At 48.1% G+C, this 25,531-nt stretch overlaps 1 protein-coding gene across 1 annotated transcript; it reads right to left on the reverse strand.

Annotated features, from left to right (window-relative positions):
- Window positions 1-14,313: 14,313 nt before the first annotated feature.
- LOC142462961 (PDZ domain-containing protein 9-like) lies at window positions 14,314-25,090 on the reverse strand. The gene is made up of 4 exons (XM_075565174.1): window positions 24,122-25,090; window positions 22,417-22,576; window positions 21,452-21,671; window positions 14,314-14,473 (listed from the first exon to the last, which is right to left on the reverse strand). The coding sequence occupies exons 1-4, from the start codon at window positions 24,230-24,232 to the stop codon at window positions 14,434-14,436; spliced, it is 531 nt and encodes a 176-aa protein (XP_075421289.1). The 5' UTR covers window positions 24,233-25,090; the 3' UTR covers window positions 14,314-14,433.
- Window positions 25,091-25,531: the final 441 nt, after the last annotated feature.

The raw sequence follows: 25,531 nt of genomic DNA on the forward strand, positions 1-25,531 counted from the left end.
GGTTTAAGAAGGACCATTTGATTCTGTCGAACGCTTTCTCTCCGTCGAGGCAAAGAATCATCGCCTTGGTTCCCGTGAGGTGCACATGGTCTATTATATCCACAATTTTGCGGGTGTTGTCAGTTGCCTGTCTGCCTGACACAAAACCTACTTGGTCTATATGAATGAGTCTCGGGAGAATTGGATTGAGCCTGTTTGCCAAGATTTTGCTGTAGAGTTTAAGGTCGGTGTTTAATAGGGATATAGGTCTGTAATTGCCGCAGAGGAGGGGGTCCCTGCCTTCTTTATGAATGATCGCTAGGTTTGCCGCTGTGATTGTGGCGGGGACCGGCTCTCCCTGCAGAAAGGAGTTGAACATTTCTAGAAGGTAGGGGGACAGAGTCGGCAAGAATGTTTTATAGTAGGCGTTGGAAAAGCCGTCCGGGCCGGGAGTTTTAGCTACTTTTAGGGATCCTATTGCTCCTGACAGTTCCTCCTGGGAGATTTCTTTATTTAGGTTATCTAGTTCCTCGTCCGTAAGGGATGGCAGGTTACACTGCTCTAGATAGTTCGAGATTGTATCCAGGGATACTGGGTCTTGGCCCAGGGGTGTAAATTGTAGAGGTTGGAGTAGAACTCGGCAAATTCCTGCGCTATCTCCTTCTCTAAATAGGAGATTTGTCCGTTTTTGGTGCGGATTTTTGAGATTTGGGATTTGACTCGGGCTCCTCTAAGTTTTGTGGCTAGGAGCTTATCCGCCTTGTTGCCCTTGTCGAAAAACTTCTGTCTAGTCCATTTCAGTTCATGCTCCATCTCTTCTAGTTGTGTGTGTTTGAGGACTGCCCTGGCTAGGTTTAATTGTTTAAATATTTTTTTGGAGGCTGTGGTTTTGTGCTGCTGTTCGAGTTGAACAATTTTGTCTGTTAGTTCTTTCTGGAGTTTAAGTTTCTGTTTCTTTTTGTAAGCCGCCACTGAGATTAGGTCTCCCCTGATGGAGGCTTTATGTGCCTCTCAGAGCATTGCCGGGGCTGACACTGAGCCCTTATTAATTTGGAAAAAAGTAGAAAGTTTTTCTTTAATTAATAGCTCTGTTTCTGGGCAGTGGAGTAGCGAGTCATTTAACTTCCATCTATATGGATTATTCTTTACGAAGGGTAGGGTGAGAGTGAGTTCAATGGGGGCGTGGTCGGACCAGGTGATTGGGCCTATGTTTGAGTGGGAGGAGGCCTGGAAGATGTTGGTGCCTAGAAAGTAGTAGATCCTCAAGTAGGACTGATGAGGGGTGGAGAAGAAAGTATAATCCCTCTGACCCTGGTGCTGAGCCCTCCAAATGTCTATGAGGGAGAATGCTGCCATTATGTCCCTGAATTTTTTGGCCTTCTTTTGGCTTTGGATATGGTGGTTAGTGGATAGACGTGCTGGGGGTGGGCCTCCAGGAGTTGCTGATTTATCCTGTGTGTGGGAGGCTACCATATTAAAGTCCCCTCCAATGATTAACGAGGAGAGAGCTTGTTGCTCCATGAAGTCAAGTATGTTCTGTAGGAACAAGGTTTGGTTATCATTTGGGGCGTATATGTTGAGCAGTGTAATGGGGGAGCCCGCTAGGGAGCCTTGAATAAGCAGAAATCGGCCATCTGGTTCAGCTTGGGCTTTGGTTAGGATAAAGGGGACGTTGTTCCTTATCAAGACAGCGACCCCTCTCTTTTTGTTTGGGGAGGATGCAAAATATGCGTGGGGAAATATACTTTTAAATGTATTTGGTGGTGTAGGGGAGTTAAGGTGTGTCTCTTGAAGAAAGATGATATCTCCTTTTGATTTTTTAAACTCTAGGAGTGCCAGTTTTCTTTTCCTAACTGAGTTGAGGCCCTTTACGTTGAGCGAGATTAGTTTTATTGCAGACATTTGTAATCTAACAGTTTTTCCAGAGCTAACAGCTTCGAGGCTCTTGGATTTCCCATGACAAGAGCCGGGAGACCTGGGACCTCCAGGGAGGCCCGAGGGGGAGGGGTGCAGTGTGTGGAAGTCTGGCCCCTGGGTCTTAGGGGCTGGAGAGGTTGAGGTGAGCTATGGGGAAGGTGACGAACCGTTCCTTCCGCGAAGGGGGGAGAGGGTTGACACATGAGGGAAGGTGGGGGAAAGCGGGCCTTCAACAGGACCTAAAGTGGGAACCTCTCTCGTTGGATCGAGAAAGGTAAAAGGGTTAAACACGCCTGGAGAGGTTTCCGGGGCACAGAACATGGATCGGGCACGACAGAGGGTCGAACACCCTCACTAGTGTTTGATATAAGCACCGCTTGCATGTGAGCAGAGCTCGGTGGGGTCGGATAGGAATTCTTGGGGAGTCTTTTGTGGTACTGGGTGTTGGGTTGGGCCTGGGGACCTGATCCCGGTGCGGGTGGGGGGAGGGTTGAGGGGGGGGGAAGAGGGGGGGAATTCTTTGCATTATAGGGCTATTTATTCATATATTTTGTCTAACGGCCTACGCACTGCACATGTATCTTAGGTTACTGGGTGGGGGGGAGGGAGGAAGGAAGTGGATAGGGTGTGTGGGTATTTCAAAGCATTATAGAGACATTTATACAATAATTACATTTGTTGCTGGAATGTGGTTTGCACTCATTATCATTACAATCATTTGCATTACAGGGCTGTCTACTCAGTTCTTTTAACTAGAGACCTGCGCACTGCCCTTGAGTCTTAGGACACCGGGTGGGGAGAGGGGAAGGGGGGGGGGGAGGGGGAAGGGGGGCGAGGAGGGGAGGGGGAGAGAGGAGAGGGAAGGGGGGGAGAGAGGGGAGGCCAGGTTTTGGGGCGTGCGAGCATAACAAGGCATTTTACAGACATTTATGCTGGAGAAACAGTTGTTGTCGAAATGTGATTTGTGTACCCTTATTATTACACGTCGTTGGATTATAAGATTGTCCAAATATTTCTTTGAATTAAAGTCCTGATCATTGCTTGCTTATCTTAGAACCCCGGGTGGGGATAAGGGGGAGGGGGCAGGGATAGGGGTGTAGTGGGGGGGTGGGATGTAGCATAATGGGGAGGCCTGAGTGTGACAATGCCCCAATCTGGGTCCTTTGCTGCTCCGTTAATCAATGATTATGTCGCTTTTGCACACTGCTGACCTGGGGGAGGCTATGGGAATGTGGTCGGGGGGGATATAGGGGGGGTAGCTAGGGCCAGGGGAGAGCTGGGAAGGGGGTACGTGGTCTTAGTAGTTCTGCAGGTGTATGCCAAGTGGGTTATTTTTTTTTTTTGGGGGGGGGTGGTGCCAAGTGGTCGCTGGTGAGAGGGGGGGGGGGACGACCTGCGAGTGCGCGGGGGGGTTTATATGACCTTACTCTCCCGGTCTTCTGGGAAGCAGTCCAGGGGGGCCCTCGGTGGGGCACGGATGAAGTGGTGGGGGCCTCCTCCGGCAACTGCCGTGGAGGACGTCCATCGATGTGCGGCCCTTCCGTCGCTGCGCTTGATCGATCCTCGCGGCTCTGCGAGGGGACGTCTCTGAGAGAGCGGTGAGGTGGTTATGTTCCGCGAGCTGCCCCGGATCGCCGGGTGGGTCTCCGGAGCCGCTGGAGGAAGCTGTGTGAGCGGAGCTGGGCCCGGGGGGGGGGGGGGGGGGCATCGGCCGGGAGACATCTTCGGCCAGGAACCAGGTAGGTCCCCGGGGATGGCACTGCAATAGCTCGGAGGAGGACGGGGGAGGTGTCAAATAGGTATCGGGATGCAGGATGGATGGCTAGGAGGATGGATGGGTAGGAGGGTGGCGTGGTAGGTATATGCTCTGGGGGAGAGGGGGGAGGGGAGGTATGGTGGGGGGGGTGTGGAGTGGGTGGGGGGGGACACCGGGGAGGGGGGTAGGTGAGAGCTGATGTTCTCTGCTGGTCGTGTAGCCATCTGTCAGGCTTTGTTGTCTGCAGCGAGGAGGGAGGTAGTCGGACGCTCCGCCGCAGGTACAGTAGTCTTCCTTCTTAGGTTGGGGGGTGGCGGCTGTATGCCTGTCGACGTCGTGAAGAGATGCTCGGCAGTGTCGGTTTCATCTCCTCCTCACGGTCCGCGGGTGAGGGCCAAGTGGGCGGGTGAGATCCCCGTCGGGTATTAGCGTGTCTGGAGGCTCTGGTCTTGGTCTGGTGCGCTAGGAGCCTTTTGGTTTGCTATGCGCTCGGAGGCTCTAGGTATTTCCGCCTCATCTTGGCGCGTTGTAGCCTTGTGGGGGCCTCTGCTGTCCGATGGTGGGGTTAACCCTAGCGCTTTTGAGGAAGGAGGGGGAGTCCTCAGGCCTGGAGATGGTGTGATGCCGGCCATTTCTTAAGACGATCAATTTGAAGGGGAAGCCCCAGCGGTAAGTGATGCTGCGTTCTTTCAGTATGTTTATGAGGAGCTTCATCTCCTTCCGTTTAGCCACGGTGACCCTTGAGAGGTCGCTGAAGATCTGAATTTTATTGTTGTCTATGTGGAGGTCTCCTGCTTTCCTGCTCACAGACATAATGCGTTCTTTAGCAGAGTACATATGGAATTTGATTATCACATCTCTGCGACGGTTTGGGTCTGCGGATTTGGGGCCAAGCGCCCGGTGGGCCCTGTCCATTTGTATGTCGTGCTCTGTCAGGTTAGGCACCAGGGACCGGAACAGCTTGTGGAGGTAGGGCTGGAGGATCTCAGGGGTGATTTCCTCGGGGATATTTCTTAATCGTATGTTTTGTCTTCTATCCCTGTTTTCTTGGTCCTCGAGGGTGTCTTTGAGTTCCTCTATGACACGGCCCAATCTTATCACCTCTTCCTCTGTGCTGTTTTGTGACCCTATTATGTCTCTTATTTTGTACTCTATTTTATCTATGCGCTTCGTGAGGCCGTTAATATCAGATCTCAGGTTTTCTAGGGCAGCATTCACATCTTCCTGGACTCCTCTCCTCACCTGGAGAAATAGTGCGTCGAAGTACTGTTTGTTAAGGCCAAATTCTGGCAGTTCGCGGTTGGCTATGTCTGTGTCCTGCTCCGCGTTTGAGGCTTGCATGGCCTCCTCGGCACCATCTTGGGAGTCGCAGTTCGGCTCCGGCAGGCGCGTTGCAGCGGTGAAGTACTTGGTGACCGCTTGGTTCTGCGTTGCCTTGCCTTTGGATGGCATAGTCCCCTGTTCTTAAGTGTGTTGGGGTTTTTTTTAGAAAATTTTGGTGGCGTTGGGTGCTATATTTGGCGAGTTATCAGCGAGGGTCTTTAGGAGCTCCTCTACAACCCGACCATGCTCTGTGACGTCACCGGAAGTCCCACAATGAATATATTTTAAAAAAGGTTGGAGATCCTTTTAGAAAGGAAAGGTATACAGGGATATACCAAATATGGGAACAGTGGCGTAGCTAGACATGTGCGGACCCCCGGGCAGATTTTTTTTCAGGGCCCCATTGTTAGGTCCAATCTTTTTGATCAGACCTAGGGCAGGAAACCTTTTTTACTCTACCCGGGGAGCTTTCCACGGCACTGGTATACGTTTGGTCTCAGATATGATGGTAGACCAGCTCGGAGAGGCAAGGATTCAGGGACACACAATGTGGCTGAGTTCTTACTTCTGTTTAATAATTGGACGGAGCGGTCTTTTATACAGAAAGCAAAAAGAAAAAAAACGTTTGTCAGTTCATTACATCTGTTACTAATTGAGTTCCCACATATAGATCACACATCTAAAATTACAGGTAACATTTAAAAATGCCTTTCCTGTGAAACTTTTAAACATTTTACTGCTGAGAATAGGGATAAAGGTCAAACAGCTATTAATGGGGTCATATAAGGCTTGGTGGTTTTTTTTCTCGTGTAGATGACATACTGAGACAACTGGTCTAAAACTAAGCTAAAATATGTAACTATTTCAGTCCCTGAGACAAACATGGCTGGCACATATTGCTTTAACCTTTTCAGTCCCTGAAGGGAACAGAGCTGACAGATACAATTTTAAACCTTACACCCATTATGAGTGAACATATTTGGGAGTTTCCATTGGGCGCCCATGCGTGTTGGCGGCCCAGTGAGCACCCCCTCTTTTACACCTCCTCACTCTCGATTCACTCATCTCTCCTCATGTATTTATCTCCCCTCTCATAGTCCCTCCCTCACTACCCCCATTTTCCCTCACACTTTTTTCCCCCCTTTCATACTCAATCCAGCTCCCTCAATCCTCCCCTCCTCACATTAATTTCCCCCTCTGCCCCCTGACACCACACACACACACACACACACACACACACTCCTCCCTCTACAATACAGTACCCCCTCACCCCTTGTGACGGGGGAAGTAAGGGGTTAAACTGATTTGCTATGCATTACTGTGTTTGCCCTGTCCCAGCCATTTTTATCCCCCATTTGCAGGCCATTCCCTGCCTGCAAGGTTAAAAGAAAAGATGCATTGCTTGCCATACCCTCTAACCGACACATGATGGCAGTCTAGCAGCTGGCATTTCAATGAGAAATACGAAGTCTAGAACGAAAGCACCCAGAAACCTGATTTTTGAGGTGCAAATACAGTGAACCACTACATGCATGTACATATCATTTTTACAGTTATGACACAAACAGAACATGCTGTTTTAATAAAGTGTGTATAAACTGTAGATTGTAAATGTAAGGCAGGAGGTATATTTTTTAAGTCCAAGCAGGAATTCCGAGGACATCCAGCGGTGAGATGGGTGAACGAGCCCCAAAGGGATCTAGCTGATTTCGCATTTCCCTGTCTAAAAGAGTTTCAGTTACGAAAAGACCCAGAGGCCCATAATGTACACAAAACTGGCATACAGATGCACAACAGACGCCAGGCTAGTGACACCTCTGGCTCAGAAATCAGACTCAGCGGCACCAAGTTATGGGTGTAGCCCAGGTATTTCAAGTAGCATGGGCATCAACCTGGCCCATGCGCCCTGCCCACCGGACAGCCCTTTTGACCGGTCTTATGAACTGTGGATAAACTGGCTATTGGTGAGTTAATGGTTCCCACGAGGGGGATTGGATCCACATGTTAAAGATAGCTTTGGGCAGTCTATAACTGTGGCTCCCCAGGTATTCCCAGGGTGATCCTGAATTTTGATCCATGATTTTGTTCCAGCACAGCGGCAACTGGTCCAGGAGTGAAGGGGTTAATAACAACATAACCACAGGACTTTTAAAACCAAGGTTGCATTTCTGGCGCTTGCAAGCAGAGGACAATTTCTTTCGTTCCAATGATAATTTATTTCGTTCCCTTATCCCAGTAAGTGTTGTTTTAAGTGTATTCTGCAGATGTTGTGTGTTTGTCTATTAAGGTAATAAATCACAATTTAGTTTGCAACTTGTTCTGTTCAATCAAGTACCTCCCCCCCCCCCCACATGTGGTTGGAAAAAACTGGTGCACAGTAACACCTACTTTTAATACAGTTAACTATAGACAACAGTGTAAAGAATTACACAAACTATTTAAAAAATGCTGTAATAACATTTTTATCACGTGTTACCTCAATTACTTGCACTGAGGCGCACACAGCACACTGACAGGCACTGAAGCACACACAGCATACTGACAGATAGTGAGGCACACACAGCACACTGACAGGCACTGAAGCACACACGGCACACTGACAGGCACTGAAGCACACACAGCATACTAACAGATAGTGAGGCACACACAGCACACTGACAGGCACTGAAGCACACACGGCACACTGACAGGCACTGAAGCACACACAGCATACTGACAGATAGTGAGGCACACACAGCACACTGACAGGCACTGAAGCACACACAGCACACTGACAGATACTGAGGCACACAGCACACTGAAGCACACACAGCACACTGACATACTGAGGCACACACAGCACACTGACAGATACTGAGGCACACACAGCACACTGACAGATACTGAGGCACACACAGCACACTGACAGGCACTGAAGCACACACAGCACACTGACAGGCACTGAAGCACACACAGCACACTGACAGGCACTGAAGCACACTGACAGGCACTGAAGCACACACAGCACACTGACAGGCACTGAGGCACACACAGCACACTGACACATACTGAGGCACACACAGTACACTGACAGATACTGAGGCACACACAGCACACTGACAGGCACTGAAGCACACACGGCACACTGACAGGCACTGAAGCACACACAGCACACACAGCACACTGATATACTGAGGTGCACACACAGCACACTGACAGGCACTGAAGCACACACAGCACACTGACAGGCACTGAAGCACACACAGCACACTGACAGATACTGAGGCACACACAGCACACTGAAGCACACACAGCACACTGATATACTGAGGCGCACACACAGCACACTGACAGGCACTGAAGCACACACAGCATACTGACAGATAGTGAGGCACACACAGCACACTGACAGGCACTGAAGCACACACAGCATACTGACAGATAGTGAGGCACACACAGCACACTGACAGGCACTGAAGCACACACGGCACACTGACAGGCACTGAAGCACACACAGCACACTGACAGGCACTGAAGCACACACAGCATACTGACAGATAGTGAGGCACACACAGCACACTGACAGGCACTGAAGCACACACAGCACACTGACAGATACTGAGGCACACAGCGCACTGAGGCACACACAGCACACTGACAGATACTGAGGCACACACAGCACACTGACAGATACTGAGGCACACACAGCACACTGACAGGCACTGAGGCACACACAGCACACTGACAGATAGTGAGGCACACACAGCACACTGACAGGCACTGAAGCACACACAGCACACTGACAGGCACTGAAGCACACACAGCATACTAACAGATAGTGAGGCACACACAGCACACTGACAGGCACTGAAGCACACACGGCACACTGACAGGCACTGAAGCACACACAGCATACTGACAGATAGTGAGGCACACACAGCACACTGACAGGCACTGAAGCACACACAGCACACTGACAGATACTGAGGCACACAGCACACTGAAGCACACACAGCACACTGACATACTGAGGCACACACAGCACACTGACAGATACTGAGGCACACACAGCACACTGACAGATACTGAGGCACACACAGCACACTGACAGGCACTGAAGCACACACAGCACACTGACAGGCACTGAAGCACACACAGCACACTGACAGGCACTGAAGCACACTGACAGGCACTGAAGCACACACAGCACACTGACAGGCACTGAGGCACACACAGCACACTGACACATACTGAGGCACACACAGTACACTGACAGATACTGAGGCACACACAGCACACTGACAGGCACTGAAGCACACACGGCACACTGACAGGCACTGAAGCACACACAGCACACTGACAGATACTGAGGGACACAGCACACTGAAGCACACACAGCACACTGATATACTGAGGCGCACACACAGCACACTGACAGGCACTGAAGCACACACAGCACACTGACAGATACTGAGGCACACACAGCACACACAGCACACTGATATACTGAGGCGCACATACAGCACACTGACAGGCACTGAAGCACACACAGCATACTGACAGATAGTGAGGCACACACAGCACACTGACAGGCACTGAAGCACACACAGCATACTGACAGATAGTGAGGCACACACAGCACACTGACAGGCACTGAAGCACACACGGCACACTGACAGGCACTGAAGCACACACAGCACACTGACAGGCACTGAAGCACACACAGCATACTGACAGATAGTGAGGCACACACAGCACACTGACAGGCACTGAAGCACACACAGCACACTGACAGATACTGAGGCACACAGCACACTGAGGCACACACAGCACACTGACAGATACTGAGGCACACACAGCACACTGACAGATACTGAGGCACACACAGCACACTGACAGGCACTGAGGCACACACAGCACACTGACAGATAGTGAGGCACACACAGCACACTGACAGGCACTGAAGCACACACAGCACACTGACAGGCACTGAAGCACACACAGCACACTGACAGGCACTGAAGCACACTGACAGGCACTGAAGCACACACAGCACACTGACAGGCACTGAGGCACACACAGCACACTGACAGATACTGAGGCACACACAGCACACTGACAGGCACTGAAGCACACACGGCACACTGACAGGCACTGAAGCACACACAGCACACTGACAGATACTGAGGCACACACAGCACACACAGCACACTGATATACTGAAAACAGAAAAAAGAATGGTGTAAAACAGCGCTAGTATATAAATTAAAACACTTATATGTTAAAAAACTGGCAGCCAGGTAAAAACTGACAGTACAGTCAGTCAAAGCACAGACAGAAAAAAAAGAGGAACCGGCGCCACAGTGAATAATGAAAACCAAACCAATAGAATGTAATGTCCAAATGGAGTCCTATTAAGGTTGGTGATCAAGGATTCTCACGTCAACGATGTGATATGTAAAAAAAGAAGAAAAACAAATTATGGTGCAGTAAATCAAAATAGGAGATAAAAAGGTGGGCAAAACACACAAGACAAACAGGACATACAAACCAAGACAAACACACGTAAAACGTAACACTAGCACAGGCCTATTAATAAAGAAATGCTGATTTAATAGGGTGGAGGGTGAATGAGACACGCATCCGGAGGGGCAAAATTACAACCCTACTCACAAGATGCCAGATAAAACAAGCAGCGAACTGGGGACATGCAGCTGGGCTTCCAAGATGGCGACCGGGATCCTCTCACTGGCGTCCTCACGTGACAGGGGTGAAAGGCTGAATCCCTCAAGTGATACAACTTCCGGACGGATGTGACGTCACGTCCGCTGGAGATCCACACCGGACGTTCTTGGAGCACTAGTCCTCCACTGGTGAGCCGCAATGTCCTCAAAAGTCAACCGCTTGACTTAAAATCGCCAGATACACACTTCTCCAAACCTGGAACAGCACTAAAAACACTGGAAACTTCCCGACGCGTTTCGTACGCATGCGCGTACTTCTTCAAGGGATGTCACATCCCTTGAAGAAGTACGCGCATGCGTACGAAACGCGTCGGGAAGTTTCCAGTGTTTTTAGTGCTGTTCCAGGTTTGGAGAAGTGTGTATCTGGCGATTTTAAGTCAAGCGGTTGACTTTTGAGGACATTGCGGCTCACCAGTGGAGGACTAGTGCTCCAAGAACGTCCGGTGTGGATCTCCAGCGGACGTGACGTCACATCCGTCCGGAAGTTGTATCACTTGAGGGATTCAGCCTTTCACCCCTGTCACGTGAGGACGCCAGTGAGAGGATCCCGGTCGCCATCTTGGAAGCCCAGCTGCATGTCCCCAGTTCGCTGCTTGTTTTATCTGGCATCTTGTGAGTAGGGTTGTAATTTTGCCCCTCCGGATGCGTGTCTCATTCACCCTCCACCCTATTAAATCAGCATTTCTTTATTAATAGGCCTGTGCTAGTGTTACGTTTTACGTGTGTTTGTCTTGGTTTGTATGTCCTGTTTGTCTTGTGTGTTTTGCCCACCTTTTTATCTCCTATTTTGATTTACTGCACCATAATTTGTTTTTCTTCTTTTTTTACATATCACATCGTTGACGTGAGAATCCTTGATCACCAACCTTAATAGGACTCCATTTGGACATTACATTCTATTGGTTTGGTTTTCATTATTCACTGATATACTGAGGCACACACAGCACACTGACAGGCACTGAAGCATACTGAAGCACACACAGCACACTGACAGGCACTGAAGCATACTGAAGCACACACAGCACACTGACACACTGAAGCACACACAGCACACTGACAGGCACTGAAGCACACACAGCACACTGACATACTGAGGCACACACAGCACACTGACAGGCACTGAAGCACACACAGCACACTGACATACTGAGGCACACACAGCACACTGACAGGCACTGAAGCACACACAGCACACTGACATACTGAGGCACACACAGCACACTGACATACTGAGGCACACACAGCACGCTGACAGGCACTGAAGCACACACAGCACACTGACAGGCACTGAAGCACACACAGCACACTGACAGATACTGAGGCACACAGCACACTGAAGCACACACAGCACACTGACATACTGAGGCACACACAGCACACTGACAGATACTGAGGCACACACAGCACACTGACAGATAGTGAGGCACACACAGCACACTGACAGGCACTGAAGCACACACAGCACACTGACAGGCACTGAAGCACACACAGCACACTGACAGGCACTGAAGCACACTGACAGGCACTGAAGCACACACAGCACACTGACAGGCACTGAGGCACACACAGCACACTGACACATACTGAGGCACACACAGCACACTGACAGAACTGAGGCACACACAGCACACTGACAGGCACTGAAGCACACACGGCACACTGACAGGCACTGAAGCACACACAGCACACTGAGATACTGAGGCACACACAGCACACTGATATACTGAGGCGCACACACAGCACACTGACAGGCACTGAAGCACACACAGCATACTGAAGCACACTGACAGATACTGAGGCACACACAGCACACTGAAGCACACTGACATACTGAGGCACACACAGCACACTGACAGGCACTGAAGCACACACAGCACACTGACATACTGAGGCACACACAGCACACTGACAGGCACTGAAGCACACACAGCACACTGACATACTGAGGCACACACAGCACACTGACATGCTGAGGCACACACAGCACACTGACAGGCACTGAAGCACACACAGCACACTGACATACTGAGGCACGCACAGCATACTGACATACTGAGGCACACACAGCATACTGGCATACTGACATACTGAGGCACACACAGCACACTGACAGGCACTGTAGCACACACGGCACACTGACATACTGAGGCACACACAGCACACTGACAGGCACTGAAGCACACACAGCACACTGACATACTGAGGCACACACAGCACACTGACAGGCACTGAAGCACACACAGCACACTGACATACTGAGGCACACACAGCACACTGACATACTGAGGCACACACAGCACACTGACAGGCACTGAAGCCCACACAGCACACTGACAGGCACTGAAGCACACTGACAGGCACTGAGGCACACACAGCACACTGACAGATACTGAGGCACACACAGCACACTGACAGGCACTGAAGCACACACGGCACACTGACAGGCACTGAAGCACACACAGCACACTGACAGATACTGAGGCACACACAGCACACTGATATACTGAGGCACACACAGCACACTGACAGGCACTGAAGCATACTGAAGCACACACAGCACTCTGACACACTGAAGCACACACAGCACACTGACAGGCACTGAAGCACACACAGCACACTGACAGGCACTGAAGCACACACAGCACACTGACATACTGAGGCACACACAGCACACTGACAGGCACTGAAGCACACACAGCACACTGACATATTGAGGCACACACAGCACACTGACAGGCACTGAAGCACACACAGCACACTGACAGGCACTGAAGCACACACAGCACAGTGACAGATACTGAGGCACACACAGCACACTGACAGGCACTGAAGCACACACAGCACACTGACATACTGAGGCACACACAGCACACTGACATACTGAGGCACACACAGCACACTGACAGGCACTGAAGCCCACACAGCACACTGACAGGCACTGAAGCACACTGACAGGCACTGAGGCACACACAGCACACTGACAGATACTGAGGCACACACAGCACACTGACAGATACTGAGGCACACACAGCACACTGACAGGCACTGAAGCACACACGGCACACTGACATACTGAGGCACACACAGCACACTGACAGGCACTGAAGCACACACAGCACACTGACACACTGAAGCACACACAGCACACTGACAGGCACTGAAGCACACACAGCACACTGACAGGCACTGAAGCACACACAGCACACTGACATACTGAGGCACACACAGCACACTGACAGGCACTGAAGCACACACAGCACACTGACATACTGAGGCACACACAGCATACTGACATACTGAGGCACACACAGCACACTGACATACTGAGGCACACACAGCATACTGACATACTGAGGCACACACAGCATACTGACATACTGAGGCACACACAGCACACTGACAGGCACTGAAGCACACACAGCACACTGACAAATACTGAGGCACACACAGCACACTGAGGCACACACAGCACACTGACAGGCACTGAAGCACACACAGCACACTGACAGACCCCGAGGCACACACAGCACACTGATAGAGCAAACTGTAACTGACAAATTGACACACTAATGTCATTTAGAGATTTTCTCATATTACGGAACTGATTTATTAAAAATACCACATGTAAGATATTGCTTGAACTGCAGCTGCAGCCCAGTTTAATCCGTCACACTTGCCCTTTTCAATATTGCACGCGATGGACAGAAATGGAGGCTCTTGGCATGCGCTGTACCATCACATTGCTGGAGGTACAAAAACTTGAATGAATTCCGGGCTAAAAAAAAGAGAATGACTGGTTTATTTCTGGGTGTATGTGTTAGAGATATCCAAATCCTAGCGCACCCCATACACATTTCTTTAGTCTTCTAAAAAAAATAAACCCATCTGCGTGGCGTCCTATATTTTCCCTTTTCCCTTTACATTATTTGGAGCCTTGTTTCTTTTCTACCATTAGTGACTTGTTTCAAGCAATTGTGCCAACCTCTATAGAACCAAAAATCTATATTCCTACACTGACGCGTAGGCTAAAATGGGGTTATTTTTATAGTGCAATTCATCAACGCTGCACCGCTAATGCAGCAGTCTTTTATGAAGTCAGGGAGCCTTCCCTATTAGCTTTGCAAGGAAACCTGTGTGGAGAGCTTGAGCCCAGCACTGAGCAGGTTAATTTAGAGCAGACTGTCCTAATTAACTGGCTCAGCTGGCTCGTTAGTCCTTTAAAAAGACTAAGGGGCCTATTCTATAAGCCTCAATAACCCACTTATCCAGGCCTTTCTGGCCAAAAAGCCTACTGCTATTCAGTAAGCCTCGATAAGTGGGTGATAAAGGCATAAATCGCCCATTTTTTCAGCCGTCCAAAACAATTCGAGCCACTTATCGGCAGGTTCTGAAACTCGTGCGATTCTAGTAGCCTCGATTAGCTTATCGAGGCTACTCGCCACTCTAGAATAGCGAGTTCCTCCCAAAATCCTCACGCCAGGAAAAGTTGGCGTGAGGCTGGTGAGAAGCTGCTGAGAGGCGGCGAGAGAGGAGTTAGAAAAAAAATGCATTTTTCCTGCATCAGATTGATGCCGGGGGTCTCCAGAGCTGATACCCATTCATATCAGCACCAGAGACCCCCGGCATGGACCCCATGCAATAAAAATGCATTTACAGGTAACTTCATTACCTTAGCGGCGGACCGCTAAGGCAATGAAGGGGTTAATACAAGTGCCATGTTTATTGTGGGTAGCGGATGTGGGTAAAGGTGGTATTTAGCCCTTGGTGTGTGTTTAGTGCCTTGTGGGGGGGAGGGTTGTGGGTGGAGTAAACCCCCCTTCATTACCTTAGTTAATACCGCCAAGGTAATGAAGGGGTTAACCCCTCCCGCTACTCACCCCGTAGGTATACACACCCACCAAGGGCCAAATACCAACGTCACCCATCCTCGCTATCACAATAAACATTCAGAAACACAACAACACTACCACCCACCTCCTCTACCCCCAACAACCCCCCCCCCCAACATGTACAGTACAGTAATGGGCAAAATAACTATTATCCAGATATGGATAATAGCTCATTTGCCCATTCAAAATAAAACAATAGACAGCCAGCATAAATAAAGTAAATACAACTTTCTACTTACCCCTGCCATCATGAAGGGCGTCCTCATCAGCATACTGCAGGTCCATGTCCTCGGTTGCCAGCAGGAGTACATAAAAAAATACAATCTAATGGCTCCTAACCCCTTAATCACCTTAGCGATTAATAGGGGCCTAACCACCCACCCCGGACCCACTAAACCCACCCTCTACCCATTGATTGACAGTAATATGGGCATGATAAGCCACTATAGCACTCAATGGTCAACCTAATACAAATACCACAAATACACAATAATAAAAGAAATACACAAGCACCTAAACATCTCAACAATTGAAAACGCCTAATAGTATATGTAGGAGATGTGTGCAGAGGTACGCAATGGAGACCGTTTTTAAGGTGAAATTAAAATAAGGCATTATTGCATCTGTTCCTTTAAACACTGCAAACACAAACATAAAAGAAAAACATACTCCACTTTGGAGAAATCACTAAGCTAGCTAGCTAGCTAAGCTGCTTACCACCACATAGATAGACAGATATCTAAACACCCAATAGCCCAAAAAGAAAGTCTGTTATCTGTATCTGGGGGGTTTCTGTAGGGGAAGGCTTCTCTGTTCTCCTGAGTCAGCATACTTGTGTGCTATGGCAGGGGGGCGCAAACTTTTTTCCCTGCGCCCCCCTGCCGGCGGTCCCCTCTCTTCCGCGCCCCCCCTAACCACCAATGACCCGCCCTCCGGCGTCATGACATCACGTTGCCATAGCAACGTGACGTCACATGACCTCCGCCGCGTTGCCATGGCGACGCAAGAAGGAAGCCGCCGGAGTCACGGGTAAGTATGGTTTACAGAGGCCCTGCAGCTCCCCTGGCACTTAATTTAAGTGCCTTCGGGAAGTGCGCGGGGCCTCTGTAAACCCCGCGCCCCCCACCGGCAGTCTCGCGCCCCCCCTGGGGGTCGCGCCCCACAGTTTGCGCACACTGCTGTGCTATGGCACTCTCTGTGTCCAGGTATAGAGGTCTTGTCTTCTTGTTTTGCAAATGCAATCAAGACCCTCTTTTCCTTAGGTCAGCCCTGTTGTGGGCTATGGAAATTTCTGCAGTCTTTCCTTTCATTGGTCAGCTTCCTTGTGAGCAAAGGAATCTCCTTCCTGTTTCTTAGATCAGGCTTTTTCTAACAGTCCTAATCGGCCAGGTGGAGTCTGGTTGATTGCATGTGCAATTAACCAGCACACTGCTGGATTTAGAGACAGTTTTTCTCAATAGTGATAAGTCCCTGTTACAGTGCACATGAATAAAAATGATCACCAAAACAGCAAAATAATAAAAATGATTCCAAAACATAACAATTAAATAAACACCTATCTAACCAATTCAAGAAATAAAACCACTAGCCAACAAATCAATTCAATAAATAGACCCACTAGCCAACAAAAAAATAATTAATTGAAAACGCGAACCAATCCTAAAATGTACTAAAAACTAGCCATCCAAATTCAAAACAATTTAATCCTAAAAATAAACAGAAATAGAAAAAATAACAAATCAATTGAAAACAAGCATTTGCCAAAAAATGCATTGGCTGTCCCTGTATTTATCTGTACCCGCACAGATTAGTACATTATCAGTCAATGGGCAATCACAAACATAAAAATAAATACAATAAAAAAACCTGAAAAAAGACATTTACATACATTCAATATTTTACTTCCCTTTAGAAGTCTTGACCCTCCAAATCCCGACATATCTGCAAGCTCTCGACCCGCGACGTCATCTCCCACAGTCCGTCTCCATCCTCCTTGAAGAACAGCATCAGGTACAAAAATCTTCTCTTTTTGATCTCCTGTCACCTTCTTCTATCATTATCTGTCATTATTTTCTTCTTTTCTTTAATCTTCTTTCTTTCAATCCAAAGTACCCCATGTTAAATCCACAACGGATGTTGTCCCGTCGTCGTCTTGAGCTAAAATGAGACGGAACAGGCTTTATATAGGGCCTGTGACGTCACATTTTAGGGTCAGATGGTACAGCTGCAATCCGATTGGACGCTGTATCATGTGCCCGCCTTTTTTTTTTTTTTTAGGGCGGTATGTCACATTCTTAAAACCACGTCTCATATCACATGGTATTACAGCCAATCCCATTGATTCATGTACCATGTGATATGTAACATTAGTTTAAAGGATGTGACATCATTCCTTAAAGTGATGCCACAGCCTTTTTAACTAATGTGATATATAATGATACATGAACCAATGGGATTGTCTTCAATCCCATTGGCTGTAATAGCATGTGATACAGCCATGTGGTTTTAAGTATGTGACGTACCTCCCTTGGAGATGACGTCACATCCTTTAAAAAAAAAAAAAAGGCGGCCACATGCCCAGCGTCCAATCGGATTGGAGCTGTATCATCTGACCCTAAAATTTTACGTCACAGGCCCTATATAAGGCCTATACATCTCATTTTAGCGGAAGATCTCGACGAGGCAACATTCGTTGTGGATTTACCATGGGGTTTTGGATTGAAAGAAGAAGATAGAAGATTAAAGAAAAGAAGAAAATAATGACAGATGAAGAAAGAAGACGGTGAAAGAAGATTAAAGAAAGAAGATATTTTTTCCCTGATGCTGACCGTCAAGGTGGATGGAGTTGGATTGCGGGTGATGATGTCGCGGGTCGGGAGCTTGCAGATACACCGGGATTTGGAGGGTGAAATACAGATCAATACAGTGACAGGCAATACATTTTTTGGCAAATATTTGTTTACAATTGTTTGATTGTTAGTTTCTCTATTTCTGTTTATTGTTTGGATTAAATAGTTTGGAATTTGGATGGCTTGTTTTCAGTATATTTTAGGATTTGTTACCGGTTTAAATTAATTAATTGTTTTCTTGGTTAGTCCTTTTATTTATTTAATTGATTGTTTGGCTAGTGGTTTTATTTATTGAATAGTTTGCTTGGATAGGTGTTTATTTAATTGTATTGTTTTGTTTTAGAATAACACAATTTTAATTATTTTGGTGATAGATGAATTTTAGTGATGTGTAATATTAGGCTATTCAGTTATTTTATTGTTGGGGTGTTTAGGTGCTTGTGTATTTATTTAATTCTTGTGTATTTTTGGACTTCATGATTTGTATTCTGTTGACCAATCAGTGCTATAGTGGCTTATCATGCCCATATTATATTGGTATGATATACCACGGTGACAATCAATGGGTACAGGGTGGGTATAGTGGCCCTTGGGTGGGTGGTTAGTCCTCCCAGGTGGGTAGTGGGGGAGTTAACCCCTTAATTACTATAGCGGTTATTAATCGCTAAGGTGATTAAGGGGTTAGGGGCCATTAGATTTTATTTTTTTTCACGTACTCTTGCTGGCAAAGGAGGACATGGACCTGCAGTGTGCTGATGAGGACGCCCTTCATGATGGCATGGGTAAGTAGAAAGTTGTATTTACTTTATTTATGCTGGTTGGCTAATGTTTGATTTTATAATGGGCAAATGAGCTATTATCCATATCTGGATAATAGCCATTTTGAACATTAATGTATTGTATATGTTGGGGGGGGGGGTTGTTGGGGGTAGAGAAGGTGGGTAGTAGGGTTGTTGTTTTTATTTTTGTTTCTTGGGGGTAGAGGGATTGGGTGAAGAGGGTAGTACCCCCAAGGGTGGGTGTTTAGGCGTTCCGGGGGGGTAGCGGGACTGGTTAACCCTTTTATTACCATAGCGCACTGAAGGGGTTAACTCCTCTTGCAACCGTCCAGGCAGGCCTAACCACCCATCCTGGGACTACTACCCCCTTCAACCACCCCCTCAGCCCCAAGAAACTGGCTATTGAGGTTTAACCCCTTCATTCCTGTAGCGGCTAGTGTAGATGAGCAGGGGGGCTCCAGAGCAGAACCGCTTTGATTTGAGGTCCGGGGCCCACCTGCTTCCCGAGATACAGACCCCGTTATGGGGTGCCGGTATCTCCTTTGCATTTAAATGCCCAGGGTCATGTGACTGTGGGAATTAAATGCATAGGAGATAACGGGGCCAGTATCTTGGGAAGCAGGGGGTCCCCGGACCTCAAATCAACGTGGTCCTGCTCCGGAAACCCCCTGCTCATCAGGACTGCTGGACAGATGACGCAGAGACTACTCTCTCTGATAGAGGACGGTACTGGACACTGGACCGCCGTGGAGAGCAGCCTGCGCTGGGACTCTTCCCCCGTCCCTCAGATAGGGACTAGGACCGGTGTTACTCAGAGCTCCCTAGAGCCAGGTATCTTTATTTTGCTACTTCCTTTTTGCTGAAACATAAACCATGTTTTTGTGGTTTAAAGCCGTCAGCTAATAAAAGCCTGTTTTTGATTTCCCCTAAAACTACAGTAAGTCCCCTGTTTTAAACCTCTGCACACATCGCCTACACGTCTGTTAAAAATATTGGATCCGTTTAAAAAAATAGTCACAATACCGAATGTTTATGTATTATCATGCCATGCAACACGTTCCCATATTTATCGGAACGTGATTAACAGCAGGAATTATTCCGGGTGGCTTCAGACATGAAGATGAGGATGGCCTTCATCTTGGCTGGGGTAAGAAACCCATTTAGTATTACAGATCAACATTGATTGCCAATGTGGCTATTTAGGCCCCCATTGAGAGAGCATAGGTAGCCACAATGACAATTAATGGCTTTATGGTTTAAATGTATTTTTGTTATTATTTATGTTGTGTTATCCTATTATCTCCTGTGGGCCCGAATCCACACCCATTAGAGAAGGTTGCAAGGGGGCTTACGTTACAGACCCACCCTTGTCCCACCCCAGGCCTTCTGGGCTAATTAGGGACATTTTTGCATTGGCCATTCAGCTGGCCAGATTTGCACACACAGACCTCTACCCAGTGCGAGGGAAAAGGTCGAGGGGTCGCAAAGGTTGCCGCAGGCCTGCCAAACGGCACACAAAGGCGTCAAATCATTTGCACGTAAAACCTTTTTGGAGCCTTGCTTTTTTATCTACCTTTAGTGACTTTGTCTCAAGCAATTCAATCCCTACAATGCCTTTCATACGACAGAAAATGTATATATTTACTACATTACGACACTAACTAAATGCCCCCTCTCCTCATACCAAATATAGACAGTGAATGTGGATATCCCTGACACTAAGGGGCCTATGCAGAGAGCAGCGCTAGAATAAATTGGAGAGTTTAAGAAAAAGTAGCTTTAATGGAGAGTTTTATTCTCCATATGCAGAAATGGGCGAAATCCGCTATTTTTAGCATTACTGCATGTGGAGAATTGTAAATTAGGAGATGCGCGCAGCTGAAAGGGAGAAAAAAAAATTCGCGCATTTTTATTTTTTTTCCCTATAGCCGGCGAGCTCCTGCTTCTTGCCAGCTTTAGTTGGTGGAGAAAATTGACGAAAATCGCGCCAAAAACAGCCGCTAGATGGCGAGCGCGCCTTTCTGAATTTGGATATTTTTCAGACTGGCGAGATGTAGTTTCTCGCCAGCCGCGCGGCGAGATTTTCAATTAGAAAAAAAAAAATGGCGCTTTTTTCCTACCTCGCCATTTTCGGCTGTTTTTAGCGCGATTTTCGCCGGAAAATGGCGAGATTGTTAATAGCGCTGCTCTCTGCATGAGGCCCTAAATCCATACAGAAACTTTGCATATCACTTACAATTGAGCTGATTTTGCGGCTGCTTCTTCTGCTATTTCCTCTGGTGCAATCTGTGTGCAGGTTTCATCCCCGTCAGCCCATTCTTCGGGTAAACCAATCAGATCCCTGTACACGAGCACCTCAACTACAACGCCAATGTGAACCTTCCGCAATAAAAGTAGGAGCTCTCTGAGGGACCAGCCCATCACATTCTCCTTCCCCACTTTTACCAGGACGTCCCCTGTGAGAAAAATAATGCGCTTGTAGCAGCAGTGTAACGAGGACAGGGATATTTATAATGTTTCAACTCAGAGGTCCCGTATGTATTGTATATTCTTGGAAATATCGTTTTGGGCCCATTTTTTCTTATGGGGGGCGGGAGGGGGGAAGGGGCGACGACGCAGGCGGACCTCCATTTCTGAATTGAGCTGTTTTCCGCACAGAGAACAACCTGGTTTCATTTTTAGACATACTTACCGGTGAAGTTACCAGTGTTACTTCCTGTTTTTTAAATGGCCGTCCAATAGGAAGCCACCTCAACCGATGATGTTGTTGCTTCCCATTGGCAACCGCTGTGGTGGCCATTTTGTTTGCCCTGGAGGGAGATATAAAACTGGAAACTTCCCAGGTAGCAGCTACCAGTTTACAGCAAGCTGCCTGGACAGGCACCTCCACGGACACCTTCCAGCAGGCCCCCGCTGCGGATCAGGCCAGCTTAGGTTTGCCGTCAGGATAGTGAGGGAGAGAGGCAGCAGCTGGGGGTCGGCAACCTGCAGAGACCCGCAAGTAGCAGCGGAAAGAGCCGCAGGTTTCTGACCCCTGACCTATTCCATTATAAAGCATCATTATACAGTGGGGAAAAAGCCTTCTTTTTTGAAGGCTGGCAGTATTTTTGTGTCGTTTCTAACAGGTCACTCATTAGCAGGGAGAGGCACTTCAGTGTTAGTGACATCCATGGGGAAGGCAAATATAGGAGTATATAGTACCTGGCTTCAGCTCTCCATATCTTGCTACTGAACCATTTTCCTCTAATCTCACTATTTGTAGAAAATGTCCATTGAGTGTAATATCCATCCCAAAGCCTTCTGCCTCCTTCCATATCTGGGTTTTTACAGTAGGACTCATGTCATGTGCAGATATTGTGTCCTGCAATGACAGTATATGTTCAACAGACAATAATGTACATTTCATCTCTCAATATGCTAAATGGTAATCAAATGTAACGGTGTTTTCCCCAACCTGTGGGGGATTTGTCCATTACTACGGTGTATGGTGCATATACGTGCTGGCAACAGGAGGGCTGAGTCGTCTGGCGATGGTAGTGGGGGACACAGGACTGGGCTTCTGGGGCAGTTGTAACCGCTAAGGTAATGAAGGGGTTAACTTCTACTGCCACCCTCCTGCAAGGCCTTCAAACCTATCCTGGGGTAACTACCCCCTTCACCCACCCCCTGTACCAACAACAAATCAGTGACTGCTATTCAACCCCTTCATTACCTTAGCGGTTAGCCGCTAAGATAATAAAGCTGTCTGTAATGTTATTTTTACTGCACAGCATTGATACCGGACCCCATCTCCGGGAGTCCCCGCGGGTCTCCTGGGGCCTCCGGTATCAATCTTATACAGTAATAATCAAAGAAACTCCTTGTTATGCATATTGCAATTCCTTTAGCTGGCAAGAAAAGATTGCAAGTTTATAGTACTGCACACACACTGCGTGAAGGTGTAAAGGGGGACAAACAGAGCTGTAAAGGAGGGAGGGGGGGGACTGGATTGATGTGAATGGGGGACAAACGGAGAGAGGAGAGAGAGAGGAGAGAGAGAGGAGCGGGAACATTACATCCCGGGCAACGCCGGGTCTCTCAGCTAGTAGTACTATAAAAAGCCGTTTTAGTGCGATATTGCCCTGTTATCTGCGCCTTGTGAATAGCTACACATGCAAGATCGCACTAAAAGGGCCTTTCTAGTGCTATAATGCACTTATTGAAGTTTAGTGAATAAACCCCAATGAGTTTGAGCTACGAGTGCACTGTCGTTAGCCAAATCTAATCCGCCCCTTAGTGACTTGTAGCTTTTTATGGTGTTGAAGGAAAATGTAATACGTACATTGTTGAATACAATATGTAGCTGTTTGTGCATAAATGGAGTTTAGAGACATCTCACGGGTATCGCTTTTTTGAACCTTGTGGACCCATTGGCAAATAACACAATTACATGATTTACTTCTAATGAATAGAAATAACATAATAAATACAATAATATATAATTTCTTTAAAAAAATAAAAATAACACATGGCATCTAGGCAGAAATACAACCCCACTGATGGGCAGAGAGCATGTTTAGACCCATTTGTCAATAGGGAATTGTCACAGGCATTTTATTGTGTTGGGTATTCTGATTGGCACCATCTCATTAGCTGCCCTGAAATCAATGTGTCTATGAAACTGGGATATTTGAAATAAAGAGGCCCACGGGTTGACATTGTGTGATGGTAAACAACATCTAAGTCTAAACAACGTACAACTCTGCACATTGCATCCAATACCTGTATACGTTGTACAGAGTCCCGTGTGTCGGGGTTTAAGGCGCTGTTCTGTCTAAACATCTTTTTTAAAATAATATGACAATAAATCATTTTGGCCCTCTCTCGCTCTTGTTTTGTCCAATGTAAGTATAGTAACAAAACAAACCAGCTTTTGTTTGGATTCCATGGAGCGTCTCCGAGCCCCTGAGTGCTTCTCCGGCTCTCCGTCATCAGACGTGTCGGGGTGATGACGTGACCGGACGCAGCTTTGACCCATGTCAAGAATTAGCACACGTTCAACTCAGTCTTGAATGTTCTGCAAATGTGCCTCAGGTGTGTGTGCAAATGTGCCTCAGGTGTGTGCGCAAATGTGCCTCAGGTGTGTGTGCAAATGGGCCTCAGGTGTGTGTGCAAATGGGCCTCAGGTGTGTGTGTGCAAAAGTGCCTCAGGTGTGTGCGCAAATGTGCCTCAGGTGTGTGTGCAAATGTGCCTCAGGTGTGTGCGCAAATGTGCCTCAGGTGTGTGTGCAAATGGGCCTCAGGTGTGTGTGCAAATGTGCCTCAGGTGTGTGTGTGCAAAAGTGCCTCAGGTGTATATGCAAATGTGCCTTAGGTGTGTGTGTGCAAATGTGCCTCAGGTGTGTGTGTGCGAATGTGCCTCAGGTGTGTGTGCAAATGTGCCTTAGGTGTGTGTGCAAATGTGCCTCAGGTGTGTGTGTGCAAATGTGCCTCAGGTGTGTGTGTGCAAATGTGCCTCAGGTGTGTGTGTGTGTGTGTGTGTGTGTGTGTGTGCAAATGTGCCTCAGGTGTGTGTGTGTGTGTGTGTGTGTGTGTGTGTGCAAATGTGCCTCAGGTGTGTGTGTGTGTGTGTGCAAATGTGCCTCAGGGTGTGTGCAAATGTGCCTCAGGTGTGTGTGTGCAAATGTGCCTCAGGTGTGTGTGTGTGTGTGTGTGTGTGTGTGTGTGCAAATGTGCCTCAGGGTGTGTGCAAATGTGCCTCAGGTGTGTGTGTGGGCAAATGTGCCTCAGGTGTGTGTGTGGGCAAATGTGCCTCAGGTGTGTGTGCAAATGTGCCTCAGGCAGTGGCAGATTTACTATTAGGCCCGGGCCTAGGGCTGCAGAATTTTGGGGGCGAGGCAGATTTTCCCTGCATCCTGATGTCACAGTCCTTAGGCTCCGCCTCCCCTGAGCCTGGATTGGTGGAGCCGTCTGAATGGGCGGGGACAGCAAGCAACTGCACAGCGGGGGAACAATGTTACAATTCTGTTTGAGCACGCTGCTGTGCACTGCCTGTGTGAGGAGGCGGCAAGCAGCAGGGGGCAGTGCGGCACCCACTAAGGGGGTGAGTGTCTGTCTGTACCTCTTAGGCCACGTCCATAGAAGGACAAGCCGCGCTGAGCCGTGCGGACGCGCCGCGCTGAGCCCTGCATCCTCAATGGGGGCCTTTAGAGGGGGCTCACGCGAGCGTCCGCAGGCGTGCTGAGGAGTTGGATTTTTCAGCCGACAGCCAAGCTGTTTTTCAGCGCACTGGCGGCTGAAAACATCCAATCAGCACCGTGACGTTGACGTCAGTGTG

The sequence above is a fragment of the Ascaphus truei genome, chromosome 11 (assembly GCF_040206685.1).
Source record: "Ascaphus truei isolate aAscTru1 chromosome 11, aAscTru1.hap1, whole genome shotgun sequence".
Lineage (NCBI taxonomy): Eukaryota > Metazoa > Chordata > Amphibia > Anura > Ascaphidae > Ascaphus > Ascaphus truei.